This window comes from Marmota monax, unplaced genomic scaffold (assembly GCF_021218885.2).
Source record: "Marmota monax isolate L192 unplaced genomic scaffold, Marmota_monax_Labrador192_F-V1.1 WCK01_AAM20220418_F8-fsc00031, whole genome shotgun sequence".
NCBI classification, from domain to species: Eukaryota; Metazoa; Chordata; class Mammalia; order Rodentia; family Sciuridae; genus Marmota; species Marmota monax.
In genome coordinates, this window is record NW_026695197.1 from 13,769,947 (window position 1) to 13,785,664 (window position 15,718).

The following is a 15,718-nucleotide window of genomic DNA, read 5'->3' on the forward strand; positions in this document are numbered from 1 at the left end:
GATTTTGAACTCCGGCAGCTCCAGGTTCCCTTCCATCTTTGCCACTGGGTGTTTTAAAGTTAGATGGTATACTGAGATTAATCTTCATTATCAGTAAATTTAAAGGACTGTTGTATACATTGTGTGTTGTGCTATGAAATGAGAAGATATAAATTAGAAAATGTATTCTATTATTGAGTTTTACATTTTAATCCAGCAAATATTTCAGTCAGCTACCACCAAAAGCAGATCTTGGGGTAGGGGAGTGCATCAATGAATGTCACAGAAAGATTCCCCAGTAATCAAAATATAAGCTTAAATAAGTCATCTCATTATAAGGTGGTAGTAGTATGCTGGAGGTAATATAGCAGCAGCGGCAGCATTAGCAGCATCTGTATCATCTGCAGCCTGCATTAGGGGAATGATTTGGGGATGAAACTGAGGCCTATTTCCTATACAAGGATCATGTGTCTTTGTGGATTCTCCATTGGGTAAATGGCCTATTGATGTAGCAGAGGCACTTTCAGTGTTTTCCTGTCTTCTTTCCCAGGATCATGTGAGGTTTGTTGTTGTTGTTTGTTGTTTTGTTTTGTATAGGGGATTGAACCCAGGGGCATTTAACCATTGAGTCACATCACTAGCCTTCTCTATATCTTCTTTAGAGACAAGTTCTCCCTAAATTGCTTCATGTCTCACTAAGTTGCTCAGATTGGCTTTGAAGCCACAATCCTCCCTCTTCAGCATCCCAAACCTTTGAGATTACAAATGTGTGTCACTACCTATGGCTACTTTAAAAAAAATACTACTCATAAATTTGCTTCAAATATGGTATTAATCATGGCTGAAACTTTTTTCAGTTAAATTAATATTCATTGAGCTTTCTATACACAGAGCCCTGGCCTAGATACTGTGGAAATGTAAATATCAATGAAAACCACACTTTGTCTTTCTAAGGGCCTTATTTTATGAGAGCAAACACATTTCCAATCATTACTACATTTAAATTTAAAACACAATACATTTGAAATTGATCCTGTAAGGTAATATTATACAGCTTTAAAGCAGGACTGGCGACCATATCTATTTGCAGGCAGGGAACCATCCCCAAGAAAGCTTGTTAAGTGAAAAAGAGAATTCAAACTATGTTTCATGCTTTTGCTCATATAGTGAAGAAAGAATTGTGAACATAGATATACACTTTTATTAACTTGTGGAAGGACTAGCTTAAATCTTTCAAACATTATTAGTTATGGAAGAGGAGAGAAAAAGTGAGAATGTATAAAAAGATAGGATTCTATTAACATATTTTATTCTTAAATGTAACTTTGGAACAGTGTACACATTTCACAAACTGCAAAACAAAATGAGATTTAAACAGAAATTTCTTAAAAATAGAAATAAAAACCTAACACAAGTTGTATTTAAATAAAAAATGACTTGATGGCATCATGACAAAGTTACTGTCTTAGTTGCTTTTATGAAGCAGTAATATAAACACACATTTCTAGGAAGATGTATTTTAGGAACAGAGACCCGATCTAAAGGATATTATATAATTTGATCTTCAGATGTCACAATTCTGGTGGTAATGTTGGTACTGGTATTTCTTTTGTGATTTGATTATAATTGGCTTATTCTGTATGTTTTTCCCCTTAACAACTTTATGGAGGTATAATTTGTGTATAATAAATTGCATACATGAAAGTGTTGCGTTTGATAGATATACACCTATAACACTACCACCACAATCAAGGAAATTAGCGCATCTGTTATCCCAAATGCATTTTCCTAACCTATTTCAATCTTTCACTCACACCTTTCCATGCTGCCTCTTCATCCCCAAACACTGATCTGTTTTTCATCACTACAGATTAGTTTGCATTTTGTATAATTTCTATAAATAGAATTATATTATAGGGCTGGGGATGTGGCTCAAGTGGTAGCGTGCTCGCCTGGCATGCACGGGGCACTGGGTTCGATCCTCAGTACCACATAAAAATGAAATAAAGATGTTGTGTCCACCAAAAACCAAAAAGTAAATATTAAAAACTTCTCTCTCTTTAAAAACAAATAATTATATTATATATTGTACATTTTCAAGGGGTGAAGGGATGTCCAGCCTTCTTCATTCAGCATAATTACTGCCAAATTTGAAAATGTGTCTGTGTATATTAAAGTTTCATTCACCGCTGAGTAATGTTGCATTGCATACATTTTCCACATTTATTCATCCATTCATTTGTTGATGAACATTGGAGTTGATTCCCATGTTTTACTATTTAAAATAAAACTATTGTTTAAGTTCATGTACAAGTCATTTCTTATTTTTTTATTCATCCACTCACTGCATTTCTGGGGATTGAACTCAGGGATGCTCTACTACTGCATTACATCCCCAGCACCCTCACCTTTTAATTTTTTTTTTTTTAACTTAGAGACAGGACCTATCTAAGTTGCTGAGGCTGGCCTCAAACCTGTGATACACCTGCCTCAGCCTCCAAAATTGCCAGGCATGAGGCATCATACCGTGCATTTGTTTATTTTAGGTATGATTATATTTGTTCCAGATGATTGTAATAAGCATTAAGCAAAATAAAAGTATATGGAAGATTTGTTGCTTGGTCCCTAAATTTCCCTAAAGTATCACAGGTGACCTATTAAAGAAGCTTGAAAGCTCATGTAACAGTAAGAAAAGGTTCACTTCAGAGTCCATTGGCAGAAAGTCTGAGTTGAAATGGGTTGGGCAAAAGTAGCAGTTTATTCATGTCTTACAAACATGGTCTTACGAACATCATACAGAGCTGGCACAAAAGAACAGACACCATCTTGTGAACCATGCTTCCTTCCAAATCACTTCTATTGAGCTACAACATCAGAACAAGTCAGTTACTGAGTTACACAGTTCTTCAAACATGGATACCTCCCCATGAGGGTGGTTAGATTGGCTAATCAGACAAACGATTAATTTACATGTTTAATACAGTGCAGGATTTGTAACAGAATTCAAGATATTCACATTGATATTGTAATACATTATAAAACAGTACAATTTTCAAAAATGATGAGATCACATATCTCCCTGCCTGTTTGGATTCCTTTCTTGCTTTTCTTCTTTCTTTTATTACCCGTTGTAAATAGTTTCACTCAACTTTTCACACTCTAAAACACTTTAAATTTTAAAAACTAAAAACTATTTACAAATCATCCATTGTAATTTCAATTGTTCATTCATTGTTGTTCCACTTAAAAAAAAAGAAAAAGAAAAAAGCCCTCTTCCAATAATCATACTGAAGGCTGGTATTACCATTGGCTGCTGTGTAGGATACTGGAAATTGACTCCTCACAACTTTTCAGAGCTCCAAAATACCTCATATCCCATGGCCCATGATACCGAACATACATACATTAAAAAGGCCATTTGGCTTCCCCAAGCTCCACACTGTCTGAAGTTCATGTTGCTTTCACAGAAAAGCTGAGGAGACCAAGATGCTGTGGAATGACTTCATATGGAATGAAGACCATGGCTGGGGAATGTTCATTTTTAGTCTCAAAGTCATCTTAAAGCACAAAAAGTGGTTGATTTTCGATCTTTGCACGTACAGAATGTAATACATTTTCTTTACATTAGGCATTGTCATAAAAAGCATGTAGAAGTTGTTAGGAAAATGCATGTTCATAGAATTTACAAACACTGGAATATCAAACACATTCTCAAAAACTGTTAAAGTACTGACACAAAACCTGACTCCAAGTGTAAATTTTCCAGTAGACTTTATTTCTAACTTGCATATTTAATAATTCAGCCGTACCCGAGTTTCACTCATACGTCTATAAAAACTCAAATATTGTGACATTACCCTCCAGTGAATTCTTTCCAGATAATCGCAGGGCTCTGCTTTCCTCTAACAGGTTTTGAGTGCATTTCAGAACCCTGGCACTGGAAAATGGTACAAGACACAAGTCTCTAAACTGCTTTACAGACAACAGCTCAAGACCTAGGAGCCTAGAAAACATAGTGAAAAGCACACTTTGTTTTGCTAATTTGACAGCCTAAGTATATTTTGTGAACATGTAAATTATGTCAGGCTTACTCTATATTTTTTTCGACTTGTTACTTGATTTGTTAGTTTCAATCTGGCAATGTATAAAACTTCACAGTCCGTTTTTCTTCCTTCTTTCCTTCCACCCAATCCTCACCGTTCCTTCTTCTCTCCCCTTTGTTTCCTTCCCTTCATTTCCTTCCCTTTTCAAATAGCTTAATCCTTTCTGGGGGAGAATGAATTAAGCCAACACTCAGGGGACCATGCCCACTTGGGTACAAAGGATGGCCTTGAGAGTACATTTGTATACTGTACATATCTCCTACAAGAAAACCATGTTTCTAGTTGAATCTCTACCTGAATCTTATCTCTTTATCCACTAGCTAATTTGACGATTTCACAAAGGTAAACAGGGGTTTCTTAGGTCACACTGAGGCTTGTGACAGGCAGTGAATAATTCAAGGCTGTGGTTCTTATGTGAGATTCTATTTTACATTTGACTCACATGTAACCTTAAAGAAGCGAAAAAAAAAATCATATTTCAGCCACAGTGTTCTCAACTCAGCCCTTTGATAAAATAACTTCTCAGGTTGTTCATTGTCCTTTGGAAATGAGCCTGTTATTTCTCTTAAGATAAAATTGTATCAAATACTTACAAACCAAAGAGAAATGACCAGATACTTTGATATGCAGGACAACCATTTGTGTTTGACATAATTAATAGAAACTAGAAAACATGTCTTTAATATCTTTGGATTTAAATAAAATTTCATTTCCCCAACTTGAAGAAACGGATGAATTTTCATAAGCGAAGGCATGATTTTCAGTTTTAAAACTTAAAAAAATCACCTGGACTTTCAGTGACATTGTAATGAATCATCACCCTCTAGATCCAAACCATGACTCGGATTGTAGTACAGTGTTCACAACAGGATTGACCATCCCTATTTATGTCACTGACAACCTGCAGGGGAAATCAAATATCTTATGAAAATTTATCCAACTTTGCTACTAAAGGGGGAAATTATCATGATGCACATTTACAGTTACTTTCTGGTCTACTAATTCAATCCATTTCTTACCAACAAAAGGTGGCTTGTTGTGTCACAAGCTTACAATCACATATAAGAAAAAAAAAATTCTCCTTGCCTAGTAAAAACCCTTAAGTTCCAACTCATGGCTAGGATGCTAACCATCACAGAGCATGTGCCACTTGGCAATTTGTCTCCTGGGGAAGTCACAGATCTCCTTCCAGTGCTCCCCACCGGTTCCTTCAGCCGTTGCACCTAGGACCAACCGCCCAATCACCTCATTTCGGGACCCCCTTTCAGAATCCAAAACCAGAAATTCAACACTTATTTCTTCAAGACCCTCACAAGGAATATCAAAGACAAACAGTTCATTGAATACTGCGTTGGGGGTGCATTTCTTCACATGAGTCTTCTTTTTGGAGATTCTCTTTTTGGCATGGTACAGGTTCACTTTGACATAGGGATCTGCAAAGGTACACAACAGGTATTACAGAGCAAAGCTCAGATGCAGAACTGACTGCAAAGTAATGGAGCTTTCCGAGATCCCAGCACACCAAGATCTTTACAATGAAATGAGTAAGAACAAAGAAAGTGTGAATGAAGTGTGACTTTACTCTTATTAACAAAACTGAAAATGAAAAAGCAATTCTAGACTGGAGATTAGAAAAGGAATTGCAATGGCAGAAAAAAAAGGATAACATAAGAGGGCAGAAAGAAGAATGTTCTATTAGGGACATTCTGATTGCTAATAACTCATTCTGGAAAATGAGATAGAAGGGAAAAAAATATTACACAACATCCAACTTTAGAAACCTGTATGATTTGGGACATCTACATCTGAATTTGGGCTAACTTTCTGTTGAATGGGTATTTGAAATGAGGAATATTACCGGCTTTAACTTTTCTGTGGTTCTTTAATCACTTGCTGTATTTTCTTTCTGTTGCCCCTTAGTGACTTTTGCCCTGCCATCCTTAGTGTGTGAATTTTAGGATCATGTTACTTGACCACATATTTAATCATCTTTAACATTTTTATTGTTGCACCTGATTTAACTTTAGCTCCCTGACTGAAATTTTAGGACCACATTTTAACTTACAGCATCAAATAATAACAACAGCAACAAGGATAATATTAAAATTAGATGATTCTTTTTTATTTACTTATTTTTGGGTGAAACCAAGGATACGGCGACTCAACCACCGAGCCACATCCCCAGCCCTATTTTGTATTTAGAGACAAGGTCTCACTGAGTTGCTTAGTGCCTCACTATTCCTGAGGCTACTTTGAACTCATAATCTTCCTGCCACAGCATCTTGAGCCACTGGGATTACAGGCTTGTGCCACCATGGCTGTCTAGATGTTTCTTAGTAGACTATACGTTTCTGTGTTTTACGATGCTTCCCAAGGTATTATTATCTCCAATTTTTACAAGGTTTAAGAAATATGTTCAAGGATACTAGCTTAAGAAATTGAAGGATCAATATTTGAATTTAGATTTTTTTAATCCATAGTTCATGTTCTTTTTCATCCTGCTATGCAAATGAGTTCGGGGTTTTGTTTTGTTTTGTGAAATTAGTAATAAGACTAAAAGCTAATTCTTAAAACATTTAAAAAGTAATCAAATAATAAAAGTATAGGTTAAATGGGCTTATTAAAAATACTGAAATTAAAAACACTTCTCCTGAACCCTAATAATATTTCTAATTGTGTGCTTTTGGTAATGGTCCCTCACTGTTCCACTTATCAGTGGTTTTTGATTTCAACACCATTCAACTAGGTATTTAGCAGGTACTGACCTGGTGTTAGTTCTATGTATGTTTCTCCTTATTGCTGGTAGCATTAGGTCACAGTATTTCAAAAAATGAGAAAAAGTGAAACAATCCTATAACTTATGATTATGAATAAAAGTAAATCAAAATCAGAGGCTAGAGTTAGTTGGTAGCTATTTTATTTAATGTATACCCACTTTTAGACTGAACCTAAATATTTCAGACACATTCTTACCTGAAAGTCCAGAAACGTCAGATTTAGGAAGGTGTCGAGCTTTTAAAACAACCACAGTGAGAGTATTTGTAGTAGACTGATAGCAGAGGGAGATCAGTAGCTCACCCCGTCCTGAAGACTTCTGAACAAAGAGAAGGGCAGCATAAATATTTTAACATAATTTTCTTAGTTTTAATGTTTGTTTTTTTAATCAAAATTTTATGGCAATATAATAGCATGATTATTTAAATTTAATATTGATATTTATTTTTATTATCATGTGCTAAGGAATCTAGGAGTAACTAAAAACTTTTGTGCAGTGCCACCATGGCCTAAAAACCATTGCTTGCCATCTTGTGGTCTTTTTAGGTACTACAGCAAGCTAACATAGAATTGGCCACGCCCATTTCTTTACAAATGTTTTAAAGGATATTTACATTATACTTAACAGAAAGATATGTATTTTTTGTTTTTGTTTTATTGATACCTACACTGTTTTAAGTTATTAAAGTTACTATGATTACCTAATCTTTTGAATGGGTGTATGTAGGATCTGATGGCACAAGTTTGATTTGATTTCAAATTCATTAGCACTGATATAGTCAGAATTTGAATTCAGATCAAGTGAGCATTATTCTGACTCCCACCATTCTCCTGTCTCAGAGAGGTGATGGAGTTAAAAGTCTTTTCCTCTTCCTTACCTTTAACTCTCTATTTAATCTAAGAAATAAATTGAATTTAAGTCTTGAAGTGACTCAGGATTTTTAATACAATGTTTTTGGACAGTGCCATAGAGTCCTTCTTTGTACACTTCTTAGATTTAATTTGTACTTAAAGAAATAATGTAATAGGACCAAGAACTCAAACTCCAAATTTTAACTGAAAGTAGCAAAATGCTGATTTGGGACTTAGTTACAGCCAAATGATGGCTGGGGCAGCATTTTAAAACAGCAATGTATTTAAACAAAAGCTGACATGGGGCAGCTGTATGAATAACACTCTAAGAGAAATGGAGACAGATTGTTAACTCCACTGTGCCAATGAACAGGTGGCTGACTCAAATAAATTTATATAATCTCTGAACCTTTATTTACATTAATTTCAACAAATAAAAGGAGGTGGAGTTGGTCAGAATAAATTCTGAAGTTGTTTGGGCACAAAAATACTAATTTTTTTAAAGAATTGAAATTAGTTAAATTAGTACATTTACTAAATTTTTGAAATCCTAACATCATAAACATGTTATCCTGAAATACCACTATTAGTATCAGTTGATTTCTGTATTTAAAATAGAAATAAGATAAATTGTGTTTAACTGAAGTATATCTTTTCCTAATCCCAGAACTCCCAAAGTAGTATAACTACAGAGACAGAGTAACTCATTTCCTGTTATACTACATAGAGATGGGCATTTATTATTCAGTGTGATGTGATGTCTCCTCCTTGAAAAGCAATTCCATAAAAAGTCAATATGAATTCCAAATCCTTAGATAGAATTGATTTGATTTTCAATTTCAATTTCAGTTTCAAATTCAATTATGCTGACTTTGAAACAACTTTGTTAACTTAGTTAGGATTAAGAAGTAGCCATATGAGTTTCAAAGTAACAATATTTGGCACAGTACTTACAGTAGAAATCAACAAAAATGTATATAGATGATATTTAAGTACTCACAAAGGAAAACTATTTATTTATACCATTAAACTATTTTGAATATTTCAGATGTGGGTTAAATTTACTTGCATTTTCTCTGTTCTCTTGCTATCTATTTGACTATAATGAACAATAATTAAACATGGTAAGGATGATATGTATAAACATCATTTTAGTGAAGATTCCTTAAAAACCTACATTAAAGGTTGTTTATGAATAAGGACTCAAATTGTATTACCCTAACATTTCTTTTGATGATCTCTCTGTTCATTAACATTTTCCCATCAGATAATTCAATTCCTGAGAGAGGAATAAGGACTTCTCCAATGATATCATCTCTTGAAAACCTGTCAAAACTCAAGATTGTGAAGTGCAAGGCCAGCTCTTGGATTTGGGTGTAGGGGATGCCATAGAATGTGAAGGTCTCATCAAAAGCTGGATCCAAGGTCTTCCTCAGCACTCTGGTTTTCACTTTATGCTTCTTCTCGGGGAGGATGGTCATTTTGATGTACGGGTCAGAGGTCATAGACTGCTCATCCATGGCTGGCAAGCCCCGGGCCTCCTTGATGTTCACCACGAATGCCTTCTTCTCAAAGTTGTACTCTAGGGAGAAGAAGAGGGTTCCCAGCTTTTCTTGCTTCTCTTCTGAAGTGAGGGATGTGCTGGATTTTAAGCTATCGGGGGAAACTGCCTCTTTTTCTCCTTCTAATAAGAGCTTCGGGGTCACATTCTCTGGATCAGAAGGGCTGCCCACTTTGAGGTTTGTTTTGGGGAAATTGCCATTAAGATCTCTCTTCTCAAGATCAAGATGCAGTGAATTCTTTGGCACAGCTGGCTTATTCTTTACATCATTCTTGTCATCTCCTCCAAACTTCTTTTTGCTATTTAGGTTTTCAGGATAAATATCGACTCCTTTAAGCACATGAACAAACTTGTATGGAGGAGTCTTGTTAGACTTGGATGATTTTCTCTGACAGCAGATCCATGCAAAGAGAGAGACAGTGAAGACGAGTCCGAATGCACTGAAGATCCCCACCACTGTGGGGATTTCATCTGAAAAATCAAGTGACCAATAACATATATTAAAGGAGCAGAATGGAGATGTAAGCCTATTGGGAAAGCATAGCAGAGCTGGCGATTGCTGCAGGTTGGACAGATTGAATTCCTTTCCAGCTGTTCTGGGTATAAGTTATACCCAGTTCACATAAACTTCAGATATAAACACATTCCCTGTGTGACACACAGGGAAAAAACAGTGTGCTAAAAACTCCTTCGCTTCAGTAGCTTTTAAAATGAGAAGATGAATCTGAGCCTGGGCCAGATATGGGGGCTCTGTGCTTAATAACATGGCCTTATCTTTGTTTTCTCAGATAATATGAGTCAACTCCACCACGATGGGTCAGTACTGATTCCATTATCTTTTCATTGACATTTTGAAACTTTCCAAAAGCATCAATTCTTATTGACTATGGAACACTAGATGGACATTCTTCAAATGCTAAGAAATTTTGTATTTTATTTTATACTTCTTTTTCCAGAATTCAAGTAGAAAATATTAGGGTCTCAGTGGTTCACACAATTTTTTAAAATGGTGAAATATTATCTGCCATTGCCACAAACTCACTAAAAATTTTCACCTTAATTATGGAACAGTAATCAAAAGGATGATCATTTATTAATGGGAAAAAAGAACAAAAAAAGAAAAGGAATAAGATCTTATTTTATAAAATCTGTAATGCTGCAACCCACTTGTATGCAAACACTAAATTATCCAAAGTACAAATTAATTTAAATAGGATTAAAACAGAAGTTTTAGATGAATCATCTTTCCTTAACATGTAATGAAAAGAGTGAGTATTGATAGAGTTCAATTTTATTCATAAAAATATTTTTCCTATGATATTTTCACATGAAAGTGGTAATCAAATTGAAATTGACATTATTTCCTTGAATGAGGGCACATTAAATCACTGTCCTTAGGTGATATGGATTGTGCATGAAGCTTATCATATTTCATATGTAAGCATATTTCTCAAATCATTAGGGATGTTGTTTAAGTAAAAGCAGTACTGCTACATCTGGACAGAGTATACTAATTGAGTCAATGTTTCATACAATCAAAGTGAATATAACTAATGTAGCATATTATACATTCACTTTACTTCTCGTCCATATTTTACTTCAAATAGGGAATGATGGATTGAAAAGTCTCAGTCAGGAATGGGTTAAGACTTGTTTAATCCCAAGAAGACCAATCTTTTGTTATTCACCTTCCCCACCCCCCAAAATATTCTGCCTACCTACTTTATAATTGCAAAACTAAACTCAAAGAATAAAAGATTGGGGAAGATGAGATAAATAAGTATCTAAAATTTAAAAAGCAAATAAAACAGGAGCAATAGAAATTTCTGTATCTTGATTGTGTTAAGAAATTGAATTATGTAAAGCTCGAATAAATCTCTGGATTCACCAAATAAGAGAAGAAGGAAAAAAAAAAACAAAACAAAAAAAAACAGAAAGCTGGGAAGAAAGAGGCAAGAGCTAAAGATAATCAGCTTAACTTAGTATCCGCTTTTGAGTTTTCCCTTCTATTCAAGTCTTTATGGGAAAAAAAAACAAAGCCCCCCACTCTTGGACATTAATACTCTTAAGACCAGGGAGTAAAAGCAAAGTCATGAACTGAGGCAATTCTTCATCCAATGTCAGGTGAACAATAAAAGCAACTGAAAATGATTCTAAGTAGACTGATAGCCCATGCTAGGACATGTTTCACTTCCACAGTCCCTGAAAATGCCTCAAAATTAGAAATTTTCTGATTTTTCAGGTCAAAACTTGTGTATACATATCACAATATATACACAAAACACACACACACACACATACACACACACACACTCCTCAATCAGTTAAATGAAAGACTGAAAAAATCATTTATGTACTTCAAAAATTGTCTATTTAATACACCAAATGAAAAATATTCACGATATCATGGACTCAGTGCATTCTCTTTTGATAATATCTTAAGCTTTTGAGAGCAAAGATTGTAATCATTTCACTCAGTTTAATAACAATCACCACTTATATATAGATATCACTCACTCAAACTTCTACAAAATTCCCTGATTGAAAACTAAAAAAGAAGAAAGAAAGAAAGAAAGAAAGAAAGAAAGAAAGAAAGAAAGAAAAGAAAAGAAAAGAAAAAACTTGTAAAGTAAGTAAAATTCTGATCTCTTGCTTTTGGAATATAATTAGATATAAAACACTATGTGTTTATTCTAAGAAATAGATATAATTAAATTGACTGAAACAGAGAAGAAGATCTATGGGGCCAAAAATTTGGTACAGGAAAAAAAGAAAATTAAAATCTCAAACAAGAGCCCCAATTCAAGTTTCGAGCAGATTTTAGCTAAGTGTGCAACTGGAAACACTTCCCACATCTCTCTGGCTTTAGTTATCTCGCCAGTAAAATGGAATAGGCTGAGCCAGTTGGTTTTGAAAGTCCCTGTAATCCTACTGTCATAGGATTCTGTCTTGCACTAATAACATATTCCAAGGATAGAAGAACAGATAGCAGAGAAAATTAGGGAACATTCTGTAATAAAACGTACATGTCAGGCCCTCAATCTGCAAGTTGTTTTATACCAGATCAAACTCTTATGTAACCACAGGCATATTTGGCTCCTCCTAATAAAATACAGATTTGCCTGCAAATAAAAATCGCCTACAAGATAAATGAAAAGAGCATACGAACAACAGACTCCTTTTTTTTTTCCTTCCCACCAATGCATGCTGCAGTTTTTAGAGCTACCTGAACATTCAGGAACTTCTGGAAGGTAGAATCACCCTAACTGAAGTCAATTTTAAGGAGACAGATATCAAAAAAAGGGGGGAGAAATCATAGAAATAAGCCACGGTTAACCGTTTGCTGACTTCATTTTCCTTTCCAATTCACTACCTAAAAATCTCCATTCAACATCCATTGGCGGGTAGGAGACATTGCCCACCCCGGAGTATTCAAGGAATAAGTTGAGTAACTTGCTTACCAAATTCTTCCCGGCTGGTAGCGATCGGAGCCATTTTTTTTTTTTTTTTTTTTTTTTTTTTGCTGCGTGCTCTGTCCGAGGTGCTGAACGGAAAACTCCCTGGCTAGATGGACTTGCCTGGATCTGAAGAGGCGGCTTTCCTGAGTGCTGAGAACAGCGGCGCAGAGCCCAGGGGACCCGCGCCTGGAGCAGGGAGGAGGCGAAGAGGGAGGTCCACTCGCCCTCGCACAATGATTTGCCACCCCTGTTCCTGTTTTGGCTCTTCTGAAAAGCTCCTCTCTGAGACTCCAGACGTGGCTGAAACCCGAATTGACGCAATCCTGACGCTACAGGGCTGAAATCAGCACCTGCCCCCCATCCCCTCCTCCCTTCCAGCCTCTCCTCCTCGCCCTCCTTCTTGCTTCCTCCCTCCTCTCTGGAGGATTCAGCGCACACTCATCAATTATTTTAACTGTTGGACGACTAGATATTAGCTTTGCTATTCTGCGGGGGCTCACAGGCAACACTGAGATACGTCCTGAAACTGATTCTTGTCAGTTCCGAATATAAAGATCCTCTGATCACTTAGACGAATAGAAATGTGTCTCTGAGTTATCAGAATAATCTGATGCACAGAGGCAATTAAATGAAAGAGTAAGAAGAGAGAACATTCTGCATCAAACCACCCATCGTAAAATATAAGAATATATTTTCTTGCTTCCCAAATTTCTCTGACACACATACATGATACTCTCTACAGTTGGGGTAAAATTCACAACAAATTGATCCATTTGAAATAAAATAACTGTTTTCCCACTACCATTTCTTATATTCTAATGGAATTATTAGTCTAAACATTTTGCTGATGCTGTTAGTCCTTCTGATCTTCCCTTTACATTTGACCAGCTAAAATACTTAGGAACAGATGGGCATAATCCATTCTGTATTCAGACTCACTCTCAGATATGACTTTTGCATATAATAAGACTGCTTCTGAAATGACGTTTATGGTTAAAAGCCCTGACTTCTAAAAGGTCTGTGCAAAATAATTACAAAAATTTAACAAAAATCTGAAATAATATTTATTATTGTTATTTTCACAGGAAATGAGATGTTTTTTTCTGAACTGATGATATTCTTAGGAAGAAAGAATTAGAAAACAATATGGTGTGACATAGTGATTAATTTGTATCTGAAAAATGTGCCTTTTAAAAACTAAAGTTTAGCAATTTTCTAAAGGAGCTAACTTGGGCTATGAGTCCAACTGTCACTTATTTTCTTACAAAGAATTACTTTGCTCTGGAACTCAGTGAACAAATGACATTCAGTGTGTGCTGGGATGAGAAAGGAGGGGATGCCGGGGAAGTCTCAGAAAGCTACTGTACAAATGACAGTTTCCTGCACATTGGCAAGCAGCGGCCCTGAGCGTCAGCAGTGTGTCTGGGGAGATATTGGCTTCAGTCCTTTGCATCATGGAAAATTTTATAAACCAAAGTCTCTTTTCTTTCCCTTTCTAACTTGCTCCCACACACTTGGCATTTTAGCATTCTTCTAACAGATTTTTTTTTAAAACCTTACATCTTCATGCAATGAAAACACACACTAATTTGCTGTATTTAATTTTTACTTCAGCAGGGCTTGTGATAGTCCTTATCATTCCATTTCATTCAGATTACCTATTTTCTCAGTTATGCATCAACCTGGAAGAATGCTCCCTGGGAATAAACATCCATTAGATGAAAGACAGGTTGGCATTTATTTGTGATATGCATCACAGGCAAACCAAATATCTAGTGTGAGCTTTATTAAAGTGTATGTTTTCTAGCTAAGTTATTGCTAACATATGGTTCAGCTCATTTGTTATAAACATAAGTATATTATGTGTATGTTATATATAAATTAGTATGTCATTGATTATACCTTCAGATGGTTAAATGCTGTAGAAAACCTGTTTAGATTGTTTAAACTATTTCTTCAGAACCTAAACCTATCTTATGCTGTTTCATTTCTGAGGACACATTGTGATAACATTACCTCTTGCCCAGAGCCAATGCTCTTGTAGTAACTATTTCATTGCTTGCTTTATAAGCAAACTGAAAATAAATGTTATTAATTAAAGTATCTGAAATTTTCTCATTTTCTTTTGATGATGAGCACATTAGTTGTATCCTATTTCTTTAGACAAGCTTCTAGCAGTACCAGGTGAGGAGTGTGCCCCTCAGAGAGAAAAACCTGAAAGTTTCTTATGATTGAGAATCATACCCTACCACATTATGGCATTGTTCTTTTTCCATCTAGCAAACCCATAATCAATTCACTGACGTGTTCAATCTGACTGGAAGCAGACTTGGGAGGAGGGGTTGTTGCTAGGTAACTGCTTTTTCACCACCCAAAACACACAGCCTCACACAAGTTCCTGCCCTGGGAACCACAGACTGCTCTGTAAAGGTGGCAGTGTTTACTTCAGGATGATTCTTTCATTGCTAAAGTGGTTCCATTTTTACCTACTTTTTCCCCTAATTGCAAATATATGCATAAATTTTGAGAAACAATTCACAAAACTCTAGAATTCAATTTAATTTTAAGAAATACAGTTGAATTTAAAGACTATTGATAACTCATCACATACATTTTTATTTTATTCATTTAGTTCATGTTGTTTGATTTAGTATGTAGATTGATTCATAAAGTTTATCTTATATAGTTCATTAATTTTATAGCTTAGCTATATTTTCAGCATTAGCTTCTTAAAAACATTATTTGGTGTTTGCATTTAGAACTTTCCATTAAACAAAAGAATTTTCAAAAGGTTTTGAAAATGTTTCAGAGATCTTCAGTGATCTTTAATAATGCTCAGAGATAAGAACTACAAAAGCATTTTACTGGCATGTGGGTAGAGTAGATAGAAGTATCTGATAATGGAAAATGGATAATTGTTTCAATGTTCCATATCATCCTATTGAGAACATTGACTCCAATGCTGGTGGATTAGATTTATATTACAAGCA

At 35.3% G+C, this 15,718-nt stretch overlaps 1 protein-coding gene across 2 annotated transcripts; it reads right to left on the minus strand.

Moving 5' to 3' along the window:
• Positions 1–1,321: 1,321 nt before the first annotated feature.
• Syt4 (synaptotagmin 4) lies at positions 1,322–13,057 on the minus strand. Of its 2 annotated transcripts, none has more exons than XM_058573943.1 (4): positions 12,732–13,057; positions 8,927–9,741; positions 7,056–7,173; positions 1,322–5,515 (listed from the first exon to the last, which is right to left on the minus strand). In XM_058573943.1, the coding sequence occupies exons 1-4, from the start codon at positions 12,763–12,765 to the stop codon at positions 5,208–5,210; spliced, it is 1,275 nt and encodes a 424-aa protein (XP_058429926.1). In that variant the 5' UTR covers positions 12,766–13,057; the 3' UTR covers positions 1,322–5,207. The 2 variants fall into 2 exon arrangements, with proteins under 2 accessions (XP_058429926.1, XP_046284215.1); XM_046428259.2 differs by having other exon boundaries at positions 1,324–5,515; positions 7,056–7,176; positions 12,732–13,055.
• Positions 13,058–15,718: the final 2,661 nt, after the last annotated feature.

Excerpts from the sequence above, each read along its gene's own strand:
- Syt4 (XM_046428259.2), bottom strand. The coding sequence starts at position 12,765 with ATGGCTCCGATCGCTACCAGCCGGGAAGAATTTG. Across the intron at positions 7,177-8,926 it reads TCATCAAAAGAAATGTTAGG|AAGTCTTCAGGACGGGGTGA; the intron begins GTAATACAATTT and ends CTCTTTGTTCAG. Across the intron at positions 5,516-7,055 it reads TGACGTTTCTGGACTTTCAG|ATCCCTATGTCAAAGTGAAC; the intron begins GTAAGAATGTGT and ends GTACCTTTGCAG.